At 35.6% G+C, this 23556-nt stretch overlaps 1 protein-coding gene across 4 annotated transcripts in view; it reads right to left on the bottom strand.

Annotated features, from left to right (window-relative positions):
* Positions 1-23556, bottom strand: part of LOC112053460 (transcription factor Sp9) — a 107088-nt gene that overhangs the window by 29394 nt on the left and 54138 nt on the right. Inside the window, exon 2 of one of the 4 annotated variants that reach the window (XM_052881641.1) lies at positions 17099-17146. The exons of 1 other annotated variant lie outside the window; for it this stretch is intronic. In XM_052881641.1, the coding sequence (XP_052737601.1) occupies positions 17099-17146 (48 nt within the window). Of the gene's footprint in view, positions 1-7108; positions 7350-17098; positions 17147-22966; positions 23214-23556 lie in introns of those variants that run through there. 2 more of the 4 variants (XM_052881642.1, XM_052881643.1) reach the window with 2 other exon arrangements.

Here is a 23556-nt window from a genome sequence, read left to right on the forward strand (position 1 = left end):
TTTATATGCATATGGCCAAGTCTCCCTCATCCCCTGATCAACTCTCTCAGGGGCTGGGGAGACATGAGCCACATCTCATTTTTTAAAAAAAGTAATTCAGCACCCAATATATTTATCATACTGCCATTCTATTAATGTATAACGACACCTATTTAGGCATATGATCTACTTGCAAAAAATCGAGCCGCTACCACTTACACATCCAACTTTATACACGTTTAAGTAAAAAGGGGGTCAAGTCTCCCGGACTTCCCCTACTTTGTGGGCATCAAAAGACATAGATATATTATTTATGCAAGACAGCTTAGCTTTTGCTTGTAGACTAACTCGTGTTAAATTAAAGTAGCGTTAGCAAAAGTTTAGCAAAGCAAAACAAATTGTGAGTGAATGATAAGCAACGGTTTTTACATAAACGAGTTTAGATGTCAATCAGTATTATATTCTAAATAATTTAACAATGCGTTTCTGTTGTGCTATCGGTCCTTATGTTTACACGTACAAACACATTTGTGCTGTCACTACCACTACATCCAAACCGTCTTCCAGAAATACATAGAACTAGCGGATGCTCGAAACTTTGTCTGTCCTTAGACGTCCTTAATCGATGTCTACTAACTAAAAACGATGAGCATACCAATAAAAATAGATAAAACAATGGATAAATAAAAACTTAGAAGTAGCTAGAAATTATAACTGTTTATTACACAGGTAACAATGAAGCATGTTAATATAGACAACTTAAAGCGTGCTCTTTTAAATTATAATCCTAGTAGATAATACACCCATTATATATGTAATTATAAATTATTTAATTACAGTTAATTAGTCGAAATTAAACGTGACATAAATGAGAGAACATAGTGGTGCCAACAGAAATAACCAATTAACATGCAACACCACAATTAATATTAATGAATATTCATTAAAATTTAACTCCTCCAAGTCTGTATGAAAAAACAATCCTCTACTGAGGTTTTTTTTAATTTTTAGTTTAATCATAGCTTTTCGTCGAAATTTTTTTATCACAGTAATAATTGATGCCTATTGTGCATTTTGTTAATATTTCGTATCTAATTGTACGTATGTTCTTTGTGTTATGATGTAAAATACATTTTCATTTCAGATGGCATCGCCTATAAATAAAGTAGCACTCTGAATAGATATAGTTTTTAAATATTTTATTATCATTTTATTTTGTCATGACTCATGAGTAAATAGATCTACGACTATGCCATGTAACATAATAATTAATTTAGACTTCAAGTCTCTAGTATACTTCCTAATATAGTTAAAAGGATGTGCATAACGGATTTACATAGCCCTGCCGTGCCATGAAAAAAACACTGTATCTCAATAAACCCATTTTCGAGAAATCTTCATTGATTCAATTGATTGATCGATTGATTGATCGCCAAAACATAATCTTATTATTTTCGAGATTATACTTACTTAGGTATTTATGCATTTCTCAGTATTTTTCAAGTCTTAAAAATACAATTTAGTTTCATTATTTATGTAAACAACTAGGGTCTAATTAATGAGTGTTAACACAAAACACTGTTTTAAATTTGGTCGGACCTGGGTGACGTTGTCGCATGGGTTCGTTGACTTTTCGCGGATGATAGCAAAATAAATAAATCATTAGGTATATATCAAAGCACTGTATCTGAACATACAGTGTAATGTCATGGCACGGCCACGGCAGTTAACGGTTAATTCTTAAAGTACTTAGTTTCCAAAATTAGCAAGCCGTTCAATAAATTTCAGGGAGCACTTATTCAGACAGATCCGCACATCATTAGCCTTTCTTTTACGATTTTGTGCCCGAGTGCCGAATACGTGGCATTGTTAAATTTGTCGCCCCGTTGACGGTCCCGTGACGGATGTCGCCATAAATAACGTAGACAAGATATAATGAACGCCTTGCTTTGCTTTAATATTTCACAAGTTATTATGGGTAAATTAATTAAACGTGTTTATAATGGTGACAATTTACTGGATGTGTTAACGAATGTGATACATGTCATGATTACCTACCTAACTTCACGTTTTTTTATCATTTATATGGCGAGCTGACGAGTGTGTGGGTCACATGATGATAAGTGATTACCCATGTTTAGGTAGAAGAATTAATCATTGCTGCAAGCGATCTTTTACAGGTAATCCTCGACGATGGAACTACATAGGACCTAGGTACCATCTTAGTTTCGTTTTTATGTTTAGGAAATAACAAAAAAGTAGGTAATTTTTTTGGCGTTAGTTTGTTTATCGCCCTTTAGTGACATTGCAAAGTATCTACCTATCTAGCTAGAGTTTTTTTTCACGGGACAGAGAACTTTAAAGTCAAGACACTTCTGTTATATGACGAGATGGATTCGAAGACTTATTAGAGAAACATAAATAAGGCACATGTTTCATGAGCACCTACTAACGAATCTAAAATGGTAACAGAAATCACGTGTGCATTTAACGGTTGGACGGAATGTCGTTGTGCAGTAAATATAATTTCCTGACAGCTTCATTTAAATACCTTTTGTCAACGAACGGGTTAACACGTCCCGCGACGCGATAAAAAAGATATACGGGGTTATGTGGTGATATATGGAGCTGCGCTACTGAGCACGGGTTGGTTTTTTCACAGTTGCTTTATGAGATATTTTAATTAGATTAGGCAATTAAAGGTAATGTAACGAGTTTAATTACTTAACATGTTTTTTGTAAAGTAGTATATTGTACCTACAAATAGTTACGATTTGTTTCAATATTGCACAACAACCTATTTAACCTTTTTAATAAAAAAAATTATTTATTTATTAATCAGTAAATATTATATAATATTAATCAATAAAGAGGACCATGTTACGAACGAATTGCCAAGCTATAAGATGGAAACAGACTTAGTTGGAAGAAGTTAGTACAAGTTTATTCTACCCATACCTCCGACGGTTTCTACGCGGTATCGTACCGGAACGCTACATCGCTTAGCGGCTTCGCTCAACTAATAGTGTAGGTATGGCATGCTAACACAGAACGAAAAATATTTTTTCTTAAATCTTAGAATACTTATGGATCTATCAAACTAAACATCGTCGAATTGGTAAGCTTTCTTTACTAAAAGTTGTCATTTCTATGTAGGTAGGTACTTAAAATTATATTAAATTCGCAATAAATTCGCGATTGGAATACCTGGATAATACATAAGTGCGACTACCTATTATACATACAAATTAAAAAAAAACTGTTTATAAGTTATTGAAAGTGTCAAAGTTTCAAACTGACTTTTATAATGCAAATAAATATTTATTAAGTAGGTTAATTTTCTCTGACATCTTTTGACCTAATTTGAAGTGCTAATCCGTATCCCGTACAACGACAAAAAGTCGTACAAAAGTACATCTCTATTGTCAAAAGCTAAGCATAGCTCAAGAGCTAACCCTGTTATATCGGATTTGTCGATTTCGCAGCACTCAGCGATGACAATGCATCAAGCACCTTAATCCCGACAACAGCCATTTAGGGGCATTACAAATAAAAGTTTGTCGGCCGCTTCGCTGCCACAATGGCCATTGACTGGCTTCACGCTGCGAGCCGTGAATGGGCCAGCGCCAAAAAAATCTATTAGACACGCATAATGGGTTTGATGTATCGATGTGTCCTCGACGACATACGGATCTTAACTGTATATTGATTTTATTTGGTGACTAGCAGACACACGCGAATTCGTGCGTGAAATTCAGCTTCAAACGACTTCCAAAAAGGAAGAGGTTCTACGTTCGGCTGTATGTGTTTTTTTTTATGTATGTCCAAAGATAGTTCCGTCATTTTTACAAATCCTACTGGAATCATGGATTTTTCTGGATAAAGAAGTTTTTTTAGCAACATTTAGGCATATTTTCTAAATAACTTCTAGTGTATTAAGTATTCCAGTAACTTCCCATTTCAATAGGTTCAGCCATTTTAGAAATTAACCTGGATCAGTAGGTTTTTTTCCAAAATGTCTTTTTTCGTGTATGTTATCGTATTAATAACTACTTAAAAGGACATGAAAACGACTGTTATTTTGAAATCATAGACACTTTAAGTTTAATTAGGTGTAGCTGTATCGATGTTGATATATTATATTGCAGTTGATGGTTTTATATGTATGTATGTACACTTCACTGTTCACTGTTTTGTTGCCTCTTGTGTAAATGTGTGATCGTGAGTTCTATTTTTATTTTCTTTCAATTCAAGAATCAATCAGTGGCGTAAGTATACTATCGAAAGCCCGTAAGTTTTTTGATACGGCCCCAGAAAAATAGTCATGTTTGACGGCCTCCGTGACGCATGCGCAACTGTCACTGAATTGTCATTTTACTGAGTCGAATTAATGCAGTTATGTCGTACATACGATTAATCTAACTTCAGATTATTAATTTTAGTCACTAAAATGACAGTAAAGCGACAGTTGCACTTGTCATTTTACTGACTGGAATTAATAATCGTACTATAGGTATCGTATAACAATCGGTACCTATAGATAATAAAATATAGGTACCTAAGCATAAAATATATATGCAGGTACTACTACTACTACAATTTTCAAATTGTATTTTGTATTAAAGTGCATCTATTGTACGCTCGTAAAATAAAATTATCAATATATTGGTATAATATTAGATTGTTTTCAATTGTAAATCGTGTTAGAACAATACCTTATTGTTCTCCGTTTCAACGCTTCATAAATCTAATAATCGAGTCCCGTCTCTCGATCAGGATATCGACGATAAAGTCGATAGATAGGTAGGTAGATATGTACGTGGTACAATCAACAAAAAAGTGAAAGAGTAATTTATACAAAAAAATCGACTGTGAAGTCGGTTTACTGACGATAGTTGAACGTGACAACTTCATAAGAAAATATTGATGGAATGGTTGCATTTTTCAAAAGAAAGTGTTCGTTTATCTAAAATACTGTTTAACAATCTTCATAGACCAGAATATACTTTATTTCTTGTAAAAAAAGTAGGCAACCCTAGAGCGAAGGAACGGCGCATGACGTCATCTTTTTTCGAGTGTGCAGCCGGCTCCATCGAGTTATAAGACGTTGTCAAGTCAAAAATATAGAGTAGGTAGGTATCAATTGTTATCTAACTAAAATTAAGTACATTGTTTTTTTAATATTTTAATTTTAAAGATCTGTGATTTTTCAAAAATGCATGTTTTCAGATACAGTGTTTTGTCATGGTTAGCTATCAGTCTATTGAGTCGGGGTTTACCTACCTATTGCTATTATCATCGATATTTATTTTAATGTCTATTTCTCATTACTACCGACCCGAACTTTATTACGATTGATCGCCGTCGGTGAAAATTTCGAATTTTTATAAATCACTTTATAAATCAAATCCAATTATTCCACGTAGACTTTGCTTGCTTGTAACTTTTAAAACAAGTTAGGTAAGTTTATCTGCTTGTCAGTGATGTAATTAAATCCTCTAAGGTCCATTTATGGTGCCCCAAAAACTTATCACATAGTAGATATTTTTTAAATGAGTGCATGGCCTTGGATAGTGGGTCCTGTAGTTACGTCACTGCTATTTGTAGTAACTCTACTACATACTGGTTCAGCAGAACCGGTGGTAGAGTTACTGGGATGAGATGTTAAACCCAGCAGTTGCTCTTTTAAAATGATCATCATCTACCTACTACCTAAATAAGTATAGTTGGTATTACTTATACAATTCATTTACAGTTTGATAAAAAAAGTAAACGTATTGTAATTGTATCTAATAAATAAGTACATAAGGTACATACTTATAGGTAAATCATCTTATGTCATCATCATCATGTCAGCCGATGGACATCCACTGCAGGACATAGGCCTTTTGTAGAAACTTCCAAACTCCAAACTCCAAATCACGATACTGAGCCGGCTGCATCTAGCGAATACCTGTGACTTTAGTTCTTCTGCGGATCTCCTCATTTCTGATTCGATCACGCAGAGATACTCCTAACATAGCTCGTTCCATCGCCCGCTGTGTGACTCTGAGCGTTCTTATGAGGCCCATAGTTAGTGACCAAGTCTCGGATCCATAGTTCATCACTGGCAACACGCCATATGTATCTTTTAAATATTGTAACATTGTAACTTTCTAGGTATTTTTCTTGGTTCAGTGGTTAGTTGACTTGTTCGTCAGTACCTACCTAATTGACCTGTACGAATCATACCTAATATAAAGACTTAGTCTTGTACCCAGTGGCGTGCAACAGGGTTTTTAACTAGGGTATGCACTATAGCTAAAAATTTTACAAAATGGAAAATTTCTCCCCCACTACAGGTAGGTACCTAATGAATTCTCAGGGTATGCATTGCGTTAACGCGTCTATAAAGTGCACGCCGTTGCTTGTACCTACCAACTACTAGTTGGTACTTTAGTAGGTACAAGTAGGTACCTACTAGTTCATATTAGTGCCCAGGTTCTGTCTGTGGAGCAATCGGTGTAAAATGCAGACCCACCACGTCGCTCAAACCCGGCTTGGCAGGTCAAACAAAATGCTCGCGCATTTTTCCGTTTGATCTGACTTGAACCTAAGGTGATACAGTTCTGACTCATTTGCTAAACGTGATTCATTGTAGCAGGTAGACAATGAGTAATCAGAAATGCTACCAATCATGTCGGTAGTCCAGTTGGTACCTTTAGGTTACCTAAGATGCAACTTATTTTAGAAGGACTTCTCACCGTAATTTTTTAGGCCTATTTAAAGAAATAACATATTAATTTTTAATGAATCTATGTAAATAGGTAGGTAGGTGTGCAATAAGCGGTAAGCACATATTATTTGTGTATTTGTTTATCTTTTAAAAGTTAAAAACAAAATATATCTACTTAAGTACCTAGGTATCTACGATTTTCGTGCCTGTGCCGTATTTTTATACGCATAACTGTAAAAAGTTAATGTTTTTTTTTATATTTTTGTTTTTACCATCATCAAACCGTTAAAAGTAGGTTGATTGTATCTAAGATGTTGTAAATTAATTACCAACCACATAGGATTGTTCGGATGGTAACAGAAATTACCTAAATTTTTATTCTCGTTGACTAAATAATAACAAAAGCAAACTCACTATGGATTTGTTTGTCGGCAGCGGCCCGTACATGTCAGTGATCATCGTCCACACTATCACATACCAGTGCAACGCACCGGCCTTCGATACTAAATAGAACACAACAACTGTCACAAAAATGTCCAAAAACTACCAAGATGCCGACACGACAAAAGAGGTCGCCACAAAAGAGGCCGCCTGTCAGAGGCGATATACTTCGAAGCGCGTTCACATGTTCGAACGTCTCGTGTCTCGGCGCTCGGGCGCGCGTTTACGAGTGCGGCGGCGGCTCGCTTTGTGGGGGACGGAGTGGGCGGGCTGAACCAATCCCAGCCTCTTATTGAGCCCCGCCCACGCCAAGCCCCGCCCACAAGGTCGCATATCGATCGCACGCGCGACTCCATTTTATTTCGGCTCCCTCAATTTGCATAAAGTTTTTTGTTTCAAATTACCGATAAGTTGGAACGATTGCTTGCTTTGCGGTTTAATGCGTTACGGATAGTAGGTAGAGTGCTATATTTATGTGACTACCCGCCGACTGTGCAATTTTATAACAGAAAAAGAAAAATTCAGGTTTAGTAGAATGCGAGAGTACCTAGTTATACCAACCTACTTAATAAGTAGGTAGTACCTATTATGTAACTGCTTACATAATATTTTCTCAAGGATTTAAATTCATAGATGAGAAAATATTGACGCAGACATTAATTTCATTTATGAATTTGCTTTGTTTTACAAGATTCATGATTATATAGTATTTACTGTACCAAATTTCATCTAGTTACCTACTATGGTTTGAAATTCCTTCACAGTAAAATTTTTAATTTACCTTCCTACTTAGGTAAGTAGGTAGGTACCTACGTACCCCTTAGTAGGGGTAGGGTAAAAATTAAAAAAAAAAAGGTATTTTTTTTTAGGGTAGGACCTATTAGCTAGATAAGTACCTATCTATGTTTTGGAGTGTGACTATTTTTTTGCGGTGTCATTACACCATTTAATTAAATATACAGGAGCCTACGGAGTATTTCCCATAACTCTAGGGTTATATTTTTTAAAGATAATCAATTAAAATTGTCTAATTTTAAAACGAATATTTGCGGAGTAAAAAATATTTCTTTTTTAAATACGAGTAAATCTTAAATTGTGTCTCTTATATCGCATCCTTATATTATGACCTAGCCAAACTTATTCATTGATAAATATCATGAAGTAGCTTACTAGTGAAGTGCGGAGTGCCAGTTGCAATATCTCGTCGATATCGACAATCTTACCACTACGATTAGAAGGTATTATAAAATGCAAAGATAGATAAAGGCGTGTGTTACATTGATAGTCGTAATTATCTATTTGAATTAGGTACTTTGTATGAAAACATAAAAAGTTTTTTTTTAGTTAAAAATAAATTAGTTATGCAGTTCGGTTCCTACAAGTGGACTTGTCCACACCTTGAAGTTATGGAAAATACTTCGGAACACCCTGTACCTACTTGAATACCTACTATTACCTATGTTATTGTTTCTTATAGCATCTATATATAGTCCCAAAATAAAATCTACCTGCATCGTCATTATCGACCCATATACGGCTCACTGCTGAGCTCGAGTCTTCTCTCAGAGTGAGAGGGGTTACGCCAATAGTCCACCACGCTGGCCCAATGCGGATTGGCGCTAACTTCACACACGCAGAGAATTAAGAAATTCTCTGGTGTGCAGGTTTCCTCACGATGTTCTTTCTTTCACTGTTTGAGCGGTGAAAGAATAGTTAAATATTTACAAATGCAAATATCTAACTTTAACCCAAGTCATTCAAGGCAAAATCAGACAGGTAGCTAATAAGGAAGAGGAAAGAATTATCCATTCTTAATAATGTAAATCATTAAGAACATCTGTTATCTACTCCCCAAGAAGCAGCACATAGGCTCCCTACCAACAAGGTGTTAAAGATAATGAAATATAATGCGCGCCACAAAAAAGCCCTCGTAAACACGGTCAAATAATTCATAATGGAACACGAAAACACCATAAAGGTATAAAAATCCACGTGAAAGAAAAAATAGGCGCCCTTCCGCACCCCAAATACACCGCGACCGCTAAGTATTTCAAAAAAGAACGTCGCTTTAAGAATAGCTTAAGCGGCTAATAGTTTTATGACACGCATAACACGGGGAGATTTTCCACCGACAGTGTCGCGGGATAATCTGACTTATCCCTTCTCAATAAGGTGTAATTTCCCGTTTATATGTGTAAGGAAATGACAGTCGCGAGATATTAAAGGGACATTAGGGCGATATAAGGAACTGTAGCTAGAGGTGCAAAGGGTGAGGGGTAAAGGATAAAAGTGGGCGTGTCCGGGATAACGAAATAAAACGCCCGGGGCCAGACCGTGCGAACTGCGCTTAATGCAATAATATTTTAATTTGGACTCAAAACTCACGCTGGGATGCAAAATTACTGTGCGAGTGGGCGGCGAGCGCGAAAATCGAGTTACAGCGGTGTTACAGCAATATTGCCGTGTTCAGATGAATGTACGATGACTTGATACACTGGTTCCTTATATTATGTGCGCTGTAGCGTGGTGCGGGTGACAGTTCCCTGTATGATGTTCATAATACGTACTATTATCGTCAATCGTGACAAAGTTTCAAGATTGAAACGAAATGTCACCCGCACTATGCTACAGCGCACGAACTGTAGGTATGTAACATGTTGAACAACAGAATACCTAGATGACCTATTCGCCTTGTTTTTGTAGTATCTACAACAAAGTATGTATACCTATTTGTTACCTACCTACCTACCGATATAGATCGTAATTTCTTGTCCCATATAAGAAGAGAGGACTGTCTTTGCAATCGTCTATTTAAAATAATCATGTTAATGATGAGGGTGATAACAAATACACCAGTTTTACTGTTTCTATATGTGAGCTTGTAGAAAGTTAGCTTTTAGAGGAACAAGCTGAACCTTTGTGGAAAATCAGGGTATGTACACCTAATAGATGTGCGTACACTTACCCACTCGAATACCTTTGCCTGAGACAAGCCTTACAGGTGGAGTCCAAGAGGGTCGAGGGGTAGTAGTGTTATTAAAAAAAACAGGTTTAGGATGGCCACCGAAGTGGTCTTCGGTGATAATCTCCACATACATGTCCTCTCTCTCGGGAGGTCTATACCTATTTACAGGAGAATTCCCCTTCACAAAAAAGGTTCTAACTAGGACTATACCTTGTATCATGTTTGTCTGTCTATTCAGATACTAAAGTATATATATATAGGTAAGCAAACATGTCCGAGCGGGAGATACGGCCGGCGTCAGTCACTTCCGCAGCTTCCGCCGGTCATTTGTGTTGACGCCGCCAATCTAATCATCTGTGCTCGCTCGCTGTTGATACATTACATACTCCTAACACTTCATCACCAGTCTATATTAATGTTCTCCCTCCATTTAGTAGTGTATCAATCGATTTTTGTACTTCACCAGTAGGTAATAAGTCAATTTAATGAAAATCCAGAAAATTAACACAGCCCATGTTATACCCTTATGTCTATTTAACGATAGGTATTCCAAGAAATTATCCTAGCCCATGTGGGTTATGACTTTAGCTGTTTTGCAGCCGTTTGTCTTTTAATGTTTTCCTCAAACACATTAATTCCGTTATCTTAATAAGTGATATTGATTGTTTCAGATGATTTAAAACCAAACTGGTCCAAATATCAGCCGTGACATTGACATTGGAGCCGTGATTATTCGATTTTATATGACATGAATCTTTAGACAAGAGGAAATATGATAATGCTTCTCGAAGACCAGACCTTGGAAAATATTTTCCAGTTGATGGAAATCTTGTATGCAATCTTGTAGGTATGTAATGCATATCACTATCCCACTACGCTAATCGGATGTCGTACCCTATAATAGGCTAATAATGAAGATAACAAATACAAGTAATTACTTTAATAGGTATATCTATCTACTATTTTAGTTTACATATAACAGACGATTTATAGAAAAGAAGAAGTGATTTTTCTTCCCTTCACTACTTCAACCTCCCGTCTCAAGGCAATCAAACCCACCTATCTCCATAACTATCTAATACCGACTTTAACAGATATTTACTTAAAACTAATAGTTCTTATAGCAATAGCTTTAAAAGCTACAATGTTGCTAAACGTTGCCACGGTCTAATCTTCGAAAAAATATTTTCAATTTTACTGCTCACAACATAAGATTGAAATTGCCTTGAAGCCAGGCAGAATCTAAAGGTTAGGTACGTATCTATACAAATATAGAACCTTACAACCTCTCTACGTAGTTCAACGGATCCCCCATGAATTTTCTGTGCATTTTGTACGTGTCGTGGAGAGCCACTTGTGTCGATTTCCACTTAAGGAAATGTTGGCCGAGATATAAGAAGATAGTAAATCGCATTTAAAGCTTTTCTTATTTTTAGTGACTGTAAAATCTTGATATTTTTATTTTGGAATATAGCGTAGGGAATGACCAACGAAACTTATCAATATTTTTATGAGCATGACCTAGGTTTAACTTTAGAATTAAGGATCAAACGAACTTACCTGGAAGTGAAGTTCGATCATAATTATATGATCAGCTTCACTCGACCCGATTTTATATTAACATATTGTAGTATACTCCTATGCTACAGCCAATGACACAGTTTTTTAAAGTTAATAGGAATTTTTCAAAATATCACCATGGCAACCCAAACACCACCCCCGCGCGGCCATAGGTCGCCATCTTCATTTAGTTTAGAGTTAGGGATATTGACTAGTTCACATAATGGGTAGGGAAGTAAATAAATATTTGCTACATATGGGAGGGTGCTTATTTATAAATCGGGTCGAGTGAAGCTGATCATATAATTATGATCGAACTTCACTTCCAGGTAAGTTCGTTTGATCCTTAATTATATTTCTCAGCTTCACTCGACCCGATTTTATATTAACATATTGTAGGATGTTCAGAGTAAATAAAAGTTATGTGAACTACATAAGTAGAATTTTAATTCTTAATCATTTCCGTTAGGATTACATGAGTATAACAATCATTGTATATTATGAACCATTCATATTATTGTTGTTATATAATATAGACAACGCAAATTGTTTATGATCGGATATAACTTCTCGATTATAAATTTTTTGCAAAGACTGATGTCAGAGTCCATCCCGCTGTCTTCCTAATTATATCAAAATTAACCCCAAGTCTATTAGCTGCTGAACGGTAAAAAACGGTAGTTTTAATAAAGGTTGAAATTATTTTATATTTGAAGTTTTTATCAAATCTGGAATTTTTATAATTATTTCAATATTCTCAAATATTTTCATGTTAGTTAATTAAATAAGAGCTAAAGTTTGTACTCGAAGTGCGGTGACCAAGGTTAGTAAAGTAGAAGACTTCTTTTTTTTTTTTTTTTAAGTGTTCCCAGGCCAAAAATCAGATAAATAATTAAGCACGATGCTGGGATGATGGGCCAGGTCAGATTATACCTAGGACCTTTGTGGTCTTAATCTGAAAACACCTTTTATAAACCGTTTCATTCTGTCATTAACAGATTGAAAACCTATGAACAACAATAAAGCTGATTTGTAACTATTAACTGTGCCATATTTGGTACAATTTTGAAATGTTAATGGAATAGAAGAATCTAAATAATTAATTTGTTTTTTTTTTTTTTTTACAATAATCCAGCCATTCCTTAAAACACCCATCGTTGATACGTGTTAATAGTTAAAGAAGCTCACATAATCTCGACTGAATTAGGTAACATTGATTTGTTTAATAAAGCTTGCCAGAATATGTCACGGCAACCAGGATAACCCTAGAAGAAATTTCAAATAAACTAATACGTGGACCAAAATAAATAGGATCTTTTACTGTAATTTTTTTTTTTTTTTTTAAGGATAGGTTACCACGCTTGAGTTGGCCAATAGGGCACAAATACTTTGCCTTCTGCTTTATCGCATATTATTTTTTGTAACACTTTCAAAATAAAGGAGAACGGAGGGAATGCATAAAATGATAAATGAAACCATGAAACAGTAAAGGCATTGACAGCCCATGCATTGAGAACGTTTTTAGAGAAATGTAACGAGAAGTGACACATACATTACATCAAGCAAAGAGGTCTATCTCTGATTAACCGAAAATATAAACTACTTTTAAAAGAAACATAAGAAACATATTCACAAAGTTCCTATGTCCCTATGCCTTATAGAATATGCTTCAAGATTATCTTTAGCATACGAGGGAAACTATTATAGTATACGAGGCAATCACTGTTATATTTCTTGTTTCACACTACTGCCATCTTGCCATCTCTCTAGCAATTTCATTCAGATGTATGATATAGCAGGAACATTATCAATTCGCAGTAATCCTTCGTTACTATTTAAGCTTTTTAGCACAAACTTTCAGACCAAAGCAAGCTACTTTCATTTCAAGATTGATAGTATTTACAGATTAGAGTTTTATTCAGATTAATGTATTTTATTAATGATTCTTTAATCTCTTTTTTATTTGAATTAGCGTGTCTAGGCTTTGAACACAGAAACACAGAATGAAGATGGCGACCTATGGCCGCGCGGGGGTGGTGTTTGGGTTGCCATGGTGATATTTTGAAAAATTCCTATTAACTTTAAAAAACTGTGTCATTGGCTGTAGCATAGGAGTATACTACAATATGTTAATATAAAATCGGGTCGAGTGAAGCTGAGAAATATAATACCTACTTTTTATTTACCTATACTTATTATAGAAAAAAAAGTGTTTAATTTTACATTCAAAAAAATATATAAGAAGGGTAATATGAAAGCATAACTAGGGATAATCATTATTGGATTAGACCACACACATTATTGGGCCACGACACAATCGCCGCTATTCGCTACAAGCGTCAGCTCTACGTATCAAAAAAAAATGACCGCGAATTCACATTTAGTTTGGAGAGTATAAATTAAGTTTACATTGAATAAAATTTCCAAATATTGACATCACAAAAGAATAAGAGCAGTTTTAAGCATTATGGTAAATGTATAACTACCTATTTGTTATACTCTACTAAGCTCTAACTACCGAACTAAACGTTACCTATGTCAAATCATTTATAGCGATTTTAACAAACAGGTATTTTATAATACCTAGTGGAGGAATATACCTATAGACTCTTTACATACACTAATAATCTTTTCTTGATCTATTTTGTCCTTAATATCTACTTGCACTGGCATTTTACTAATACCTACTAGTCCCCTGTATAATCATCCTTCTGCCTGTCGTGAAGTCTGAAGGATGTCTGGAAAAATATGAATTTCCACGCAGATAAAAACCCAAGCGTTCACTGCCTTTCAACGCTTGACGCTGACTTTCAACGCGATTAGTTTCATGCGTATTCTGAGCGTTGTGGCCTTATGGACACCATTTATTTCACAATAGTGCACTTAACAGAGATAGTCCATCGGTTATATTTGAGTACACAATTCGGCCCCACGGAGCGAGCCCGCGGCGCAAAGCGTGTATGTAGGTACATTGTGTTACTATTGACTATTATTCTGTAATAGCCCTTTCATTCGCTTCCTATAGCTTTTGAACTTTTGATTCGATGAAAGATTTTGTACGCGACCAAACAAGTTTTAGCTTAAAGCTATGTTTTGAATAAACTCATAGATAGGTTATATAAAACTAGCTACAGTTTCATCCGCGTTCCTCGGAATATATGTTCTGAATAAAAAGGACGAATTGCATATATACGTATATTACAGACTACTATCTATACCTAAGCCAAACTTCATAACATTCGGGAGTTATAAATGGTGTACCTAACCAGCCCGACTTTGTCGTAAATATATTCTTACTTTGTATAATAAAGAAGGTAATGTAGATGGGTAAATAATGTTTAATTAAACGCTGTTTTATATATAGATTAACTTTTTTGTTTTAGACCTATTTGTTTTAAATAGGTAGGTAAATCTACGCCAATTGTTTTTTTTTATCGAAACACTGAATTGATTAGAGCCCTCCGTAAATAGGTACCTACCTACCTAAGTATTTCAAATAAGTAAATAGTTTAGCAGTCAAAATTTGCTAACATACTCGTTATCATTAGTAAACATGAAGCCTTAAATAAGGAAATATCAGCTATACTTTATTTAAAGCAATTTAAACATAGATGAGGTATAGACTATACAAATATGGTACAAAGCTTCATTGACACTGGAGGCGCGCTTTTGCAATTTACTTGTAAGTTCGTAACTCATGGGTAATGATGATTGAGGGAGTATTTGCCCGAGGGAGTGAATATTTTTATATGGCTATAGTACCTCGTTGTAAAAATTGCTGATAAATATTAGTACTTAGTTTATTTAATAAATAAACTGGATTAGAGTAATAGCGTTAGTCAAAAAATATGAAATTAAATTAACCAAGTATAAAATGCAATTTTTTGATATTTTGTAAGTACGGGATGTTATAAAGAACAACATTCTAATTCCACCAAGAACTATCGGACGAACTTGAATCGTCTATAGACACTTTACTCCTTAAAGCCGAATATAATAGAACGGGAGCCTGCTATAGCCAGACTTACCTTATTTTTGGAAAGCTAAAAGAATGTCCGATCATGCCCCTACCATAGGTATAAGCTAATTATGTAGATTTGATTGTGGTGGCTTTACATACTAGTATGTTTCAAGTGTCTATTGTCGAACTATTCCCATTCCAAGAAAGACTGTGTTAGGAGTGGGCTCCTAACACAGTCTTTCTTGGAATGGGAATATTGGTCATATCTAGAAAAAAAAGTATGACTAATATTCTTTATAAAAAAAAAATTACCGAGTATAGACCCTGCAGGATTTGAAAAGAGTGAGTGAGTCCCTCGACCATCCAAATATAAAAGCGTATTTTTTTTAATAATATCAGTAACTGTTGCAGCATGGACTGCTTTCTTAAAATGAGGTAGGTCTGGCTACGCGGGCTCATACTCTATAAAGTCGATATAATAATCGGCATTGTCTGAGTGGACATCACGTGTCCGCGCGTGACGAATGCATTAGGTACACCGCGGCACCGGCACCTCACAATACACAAATTACCGATTTCGTCATCCGATATTCGTTCCGATATAATTTTCCGGCTTCGTGCTCGGATCGCGATAGCGTTTTGTTTTATTCTGCATCTTTTACACGCCCGCGAAATAAACAGATTGATATTTAAAAATGCATTTAAATTACAACGGCGAAGTGCATATCGGCAGGCTTCACAAATTTTGACGTTAGTACGAGTATCGTCGTTATCAACCCATATACGGCTCACTGCTGAGCTCGAGTCTCCTCTCAGAATGAGAGGGTTTAGGCCAATAGTCCAGCACGCTGGCCCAATGCGGATTGGCTGACTTTACACACGCAGAGAATTAAGAAATTTTCTGGTGTGCAGGTTTCCTCACGATGTAGGTATTCCTTCACCGTTTGAGACACGTGATATTTAATTTCTTAAAATGCACACAACTGAAAAGTTGGTGGTGCATGCCCCGGACCGGATTCGAACCCACACCCCCCGGAATCGGAGGCAGAGGTCATTACTTGACATACCTATACGAAATTGAGATTGTATGTAACAAATGTCATTGGGTGACTACCTACTAACAACATGTCGTGGATATCATACAGGAGGTAGATGACATTTCTCAATTGATTTGATGTATATTTTAATACATATCTCTGTCTAACTTTTTGTATTAATATTTCAGTAAAACAACTGAATTATAGGTACCTACGTACATACATAAACAAGTTTTTAGATAAAGTTATAACATCGTGTTTGCCATGACCATGTGGGTTTATCTTTTTAATTAGGTTTAGGAGTTCTGAATACTTTCCTGCTCTATTATACCATTTTCATGGGATTAGAGTTAGAGCCAGTACTAGTTTTAGGCAACCGGAATACCTTAGCAGGTACTAAAAGTAGTACTAATGTGTATAGTAATAAGTTTAGTACTTACTAATATCTTCATGTCCTTAGGATCCGCGGATACGGGGTCGATACTAACCTAGAAATAAAAGAGTCGATATTAATATTTTAAGGTTACATAGATAGGTATTAGAACATTTAGTTAATGAATAAAATATATTATAAATCATATCAGCCGATGCATGTTCACTGCAGGACATAGGTCTTTTGTAGGGACTTCCAAACGCTTGATGTCATCAGTCCACCTGCAATACTGCGTTTTCTAGTGCGGGGTCGCCATTTAAGCTCCTTGGGACCGTTCATCGGCTCTTCGAACTATATGCCCCATTGCCGCTTCAGCTTCGCGACACGTTGAGCTTTGTCGGTGACTTTAATTCTTCTGCGGATCTCCTCATTTCTGATTCGATCACGCAGAGATACTCAGAGCGTAGCTCGTTCCATCATCCGCTGCGTGCCTCTGATCCTTCTCATGATTCGAATAGTTAGCGACCAGGTTTGGAACCATAGGTCATCACTGACAACATCATAATCAATCGAACAAAACATAAATGAGAATATTTGAGTTTTGAGCACACAGCGTATTAGATATAGACGAAAAAGAAGAAATAATACACAAAAATACAATAATAAATAAAAACAATAAAAAAATTAATAATTTAAACTTAGCATGCATTTTGACGGCCTCTGTGGCGCAGTGGTATGCGCGGTGGATTTACAAGACGGATGTCCTGGGTTCAATTCCCGGCTGGGCCGATTGAGATTTTCTAAATTGGTCCAGGTCTGGCTGATGGGAGGCTTTGGCCGTGGCTAGTTACCACCCTACCGGCAAAGACGTACCGCCAAGCGATTTAGCGTTCCGGTACGATGCCGTGTAGAAACCGGAAGGAGTGTGGATTTTCATCCTCCTCCTAACAAGTTAGCCCGCTTCCATCTTAGATTGCATCATCACTTACCATCAGGTGAGATTGTAGCCGAGAGCTAACTTGTAAAGAATAAAAAAAAAAACAAAAAAAAAAATCCAAAGGCGCTAGTATAGCAGTAAAGTAGTAGAATATAGTTCCGAGTTGGATTATTAGATTCGAAGCAATGAATTTAAAATGAGCCTCCGCAAAAGGCCCGAGTCTATTACAGTTCACAAAAACAGAAACTAATTAGAAAGTCCCTAAAAAGTCATCATAAGGTGGGTACACGAGCGAATTTAATTTAGAACGTTTTTAATTATGGCAGCGCAGTCGGCCGGTTTGGGCGCCGAGCGGCGGCGACCCTGTAATTATGGGCCAGTAATTGCGAGCCGGACCGAGGCCGAGTGGGTCCAGGGCCCGTCTAGCTGGGTAACGATGCCACTGAAATTAGGTACCCTTTTTTGAGCTACGCTTCTACTCTTTGTGGCTTTTGATTACCCTTTGAGGAAGGTAATATGCGTATCAGAAACTGTTTCGAAAATTGGTAAGTAGGTAGGTAGTTTTACTTTTAGGTAGGTTAATAGCTAGAGTCTTAGTTCGGTGGAAAATCGTCATTAAACGACCTGTTATCGCCGCGTTGCATCGACTTGCTGTACGGACGGCTTCAGTGTGCTCGTGGCGTTCGAGATGTCCACACTTGTTGTGAAATTCTTTATGGGTTACTTGGGATTGAGTGGAAAAGCGGAGTGTTTGTTAACAGTCAAAGGCGCCTTTAACCCTGCACACAACGTTCACAAGTGCGTGACTTCACTCAAGGTCATTCTCTGCAATTCTATTGTCTTATTTTGGTTACAGTTTGATTTGTTAATTAAGTTGTCCTGACAAATGTTGTGGATCATAACCTTTGTTTGACATTAGTTTTCTTATTTTTGTAATCACCTCTGAGTCTGCTAAAAGACCTTTTTTCATGAAATCCTAATGGAATACCTGTTGTGTTATTGAGATCGGTTCAGGAACACAGAAAGCGTTAACAACTCGAGGACTTATCTCCAGTGGGTGACAGATTCCCCGTATCTATCACCCGAAGGAAGTTTTCTATGCCGAATCCTCTTTTAGCGGATAATGTAGATCTCATCAACGTAATCATAACTTACATTTTATGGAGGTAAGTAGTTATGCAATGCTTTCCAGTTTTTTCAACTAAAGTCTCGTTTTTTCAACATACTCCGACAATTATTGTTAGAGTGCCCAATCAGTTTCTAACTCATACGGGGCTCTTAAGCATGATCCTGATCATGTTCATGAAACGCGACGTAAACCAAACTGCACCGGACCGCACAGAGCAAGGGTAGTAGGTACAGTAATCAGACAAACTCCGATATAATCACATCATTTTAGTCTGTTTTTTACCTACTACAATGTATATTTTATTATGTTTGTTTTATTTAGATGTTCAAGGACTTTTCTGGTTACACAAAGTTACAATTAACTTTTACTTTGTATGAATGCAATTAGTCCGTGTATTTACATTTTACTCGTTTGCAGCAAAAACAGCCAACTGAGTAATTTAAAAAAAGACGTTAAATAATTACTCGACTTGTAAAGTGATAATGTATAACACATTAAATAAAAAAATGGCTATGTGAGTAATTTTCATAGGGGAATAGAAAATTGTAATTACGCTACGTAATGCATTCGTCCGTCCGACTTTCTGTATTGCCTACTACTGCATAGTAACAGTAGGTAACAATAATTATTGTGACAGAGGGGTTGACTGTTTATAATTGCGAAAAACGTTTTAGTAATTTGTTGTCTTCCTTAAGTGACAATCGCGAAACTGCCTCAATGTTGCAGTAAAACAAGTGAAAATATTAAGTAATTGTTTGGTCGGTTTGGCGTACCTAGGTAAGTGTTAGCTTTCGAAATAAAATATGAAAACAGAATGGTTCTTATTATATAGGTACATTAGGTATGGAGTATAAAGAAGTAGCACATGAATCTATTTTATTTAACCAACAATTTTACACCAATTCAACACTTCTCCAATTTTACCCTAATATTTAGGACTACTAATAGGTAAAAAAGAAGAAAATATGATTAAATTAAAACGCACTTTTTACCTACCGTAAAAAAGTGTAAATTTAATTCCAAATAACCACACTATTTTCAGTTAGGTACATTTCTATTTTGTTTTTTATTTAGTTTTCGGGAAGAGGCCTTGTAGAAATCAGATAACTATCTATTATTATATATAAATCTATTATTTAAAAGGCAAATACTTAAATAGCCAGTCCCGCCCAGCAGATAGTCCTATCATTGAATAAAATATCTTCAGTAAGCACTTCCGATTCATTAAGTATGTAGATACCTAAAGATATCAATAATCGATCAAAAAAGTGGATAGCTTCGCAGGTGGAGTCGCAAGCGGTCACTAGTCAGAGATAGGCTAAAAGGATTGCATTTAATTATGATGACTGGCTCATCGTGAACCGAAAAAATGTTTTAAGACTACATTATAATAATTATACTCTCAGTAGGTAACGACGCCAGAAAAAACATGCCTACTGTTTTTGATCTTTTTGTTCGTAGCTAATTCGAAGAACAATTTAATTTTAATTATACTCGGGATTAGGTTTTAATGACGATATATTTTTCAGTAAAAACTTCACTTGTTTAAAATACTAATATAGATAAGTGTCTACTATTAATCTTGGATATTTACTTAGGTTTGTATACTATGATATAACTAACTTTATCTAGTAAACGATTTCGATAAAAATCTAGTAAGAGATGTGCGCCAAAAAGGAAAGCTCTTAAATGGTCCTGTTTCCTCATAAATACCTACTTAAAAGATAGTTTTTCTCCAATAATGGATAATGCCATCAAAATCAATACTTGTAAAAAAACCCAAGTCTCGCAATTCAGTTCTTCTACCGTAAAAAGTTGTGAGATCTATGTAATACCAAGTCGGTTATTTTATTCTGTCCCTACATAAATAATCTTCTGTCTATAGAGAGCATATCAATGTTAAGGATGTTTATTTTTTTTATAAAATAGATTAACTTAGCCATCGCATCAAAACACAATATATCTCGCAAGTAAGATATTATATCTATTCAATAGATATAATTGCTTAGAGCGATTGCCAAGTCAATCTATATTATATAAAATTTTATACCTATATCTTACATAATCTTTGACTGATACTCGCCATCAGTCAAAGATTGTGATAGTGCAAAGATAAGCCTCATGTGGCTTTCGGTAATTTCACCAACAAAGCTTCTAAGAAACCTGCTTGGAAATAATAAACAATAAGAACTTCCTCTGACAAACTTTGTCACAACTATATCATCTTATTTATGGTATGCGCGCTCCAATTCAAACCATCACTGATTAACAATAACGTATTTTGTACTATATAAAGGTGAATCACACATTACTTAGTTAATAGAACTCTGTATTGGCACACAAGCATGCAGCTCTTTTAAATCGCCTAGTGTGACGAGCCAGCGTGAGGTGTTTGTGCGCCATAATCACTTATAATCATACCAATTAAATATTTTTGTTCCCATTCTCCCCTTTGTTACCGAACTAGCTTTGTCGACTCGCTCTTGAGAACGTCTTTTGTTCGCTCCACTCCTATACGTCCGCTACGTGTTTGGTTTCGCGTGAACCGTCTAATTATTGGGTTTTTATTCGATTTTCTGAACATAAATAGACTTATTAATATTTTATTAGATGTATTGAATGTTCTTTGAGGCCTTTTTTTGTTTTTTTATCAATCATGCGATAGCGAACATAAACTGAGGGAAAAGAAATTGTAGCTGTACCTACTCAAATGAAAAGAACAAGGTATTTTATTAAATGTTCTGATGGATATATACCTATTTATTACACAATAGGTTTTCGCAATTCAAAATGCCCTCAAATATTTTTGAAGGTCCAGCCAAACAAAGTTTTTTTAAAGACTTTCATGAAGGACCTCAATTTCGGCAACTTGTGACTTGGACAATTTAGGCTGAAAACCTTCGAAAAATTCATGTTACCGCCCCGTTTTATTTTGTCTATGCTCTGTGAATTTAAATATTTTTACTAAGTATGTAGGCATGTACTTTGTATTTTATCAACCTAAAATAGGTATGCAGTTGTAACTTTAATTTTCGAGTTAAATGCCAACCAGTGCAAGAAAACTCGATTAATCTATCTCTATAAACGCCTCGATAATTACAGTCATTAGCCACCTATTTATCGATAAAAATCGATTTTTCATGTTGACAATGACGGAGCCGATGGCATAAAAAATATGTTTCTAGAATTATATAGGAATCTACCTATATAGACCTACTTTCGAACGAAGCGAGATTAATTGATGCAAATTTTAAATAAAGTAAAGATACTTAATGAAAAATAATAACAGCAAAATAATGATTAGCTAATTATTATCTTCATAATTATTATTATAACTGAAACTAAACTTTTACTTACTAGTAGGTGAAAAAACGGAGAAAACATATTTACTGCAAAATCAGTTAAGCTTCTACTTAATGTACATACTTATAACCGGAAAACGTAGGTTTAATAGCAAGTTTTTTGTCGTATACAGTTACGGTTTTAATTATAATGTTTTTCATTATACAAAATAAACCAAAGTATTATCTTTAGCCAACACAGCCTTCATTGCTTTAACTTAAACAGCTTATTAACTTTTTTCTTTGATTATTTACAAAGTTAGCCCTTGACTAGAATCTCATTTGATGGTAAATGATGATACAATCTAATATGGAAGCCGGGAGCGGGCTAACTTGCTAGGAAGAGGATGATAATCCACAACCGTTTCGGTTTCTACACGACACTTATTCATATTATCTTGTACATCAAGAAATAACTATTTAAGTTAAGTAGTGTTTTTTTACAAAAAAAAAAAAAACTAAGTTACAAGTAGACACTACCTATCAACTAAAAATCAGAATAAATAATTTAACATCGTAATTACCTACCTCATTGAAATAGTTACTGTTGACACTGTGAGGCGCGGGCGCGCCCCCATGCTGCTGGTAGTACGCACAGTTCATGTCAGCCCATCCGTCACCAGCTCAAAATGCTCAAAAGTGTCACGTGCCAAAAGTGTCACGCGCCAAAATCACACCCGGCGAAGGCTTGCAAGGAAAATCCGCGGAACGATAATCTCGTAACGAATCGATGCCGCGGACGAATCTCGCCTACTAATTGTAGGGTTCGGTGGACGACTGAGCGCGGCTCGCTCTGTCCGCGTCCTCCGTCCCTCTCGCACGATTGTTTGTTTACTCGGGGCGGATCGCGCAGGGCGGCCCAGGGCGGGAACTCACGCAAAACTAATATACAACGATAACGCACTTATTGTTTGATATCAAACGTTAATGTTTTCAAAGCTTAAGTGAAGACGCAAAAAAAAAAATCTTAAGTTAAGTCACATTTCTAGGTATTTTGAAAAAAACATGTACTTAACTTCTATTGAAAATAAAAAAGCAGTAAAGGTTTTTCTATGTACCTACTATCTACATAGTAGGTAGATAGGTAGGACCATTCATTAATCTTGTATAATAATCAA

Source organism: Bicyclus anynana, chromosome 5 (genome assembly GCF_947172395.1).
Source record: "Bicyclus anynana chromosome 5, ilBicAnyn1.1, whole genome shotgun sequence".
NCBI classification, from domain to species: Eukaryota; Metazoa; Arthropoda; class Insecta; order Lepidoptera; family Nymphalidae; genus Bicyclus; species Bicyclus anynana.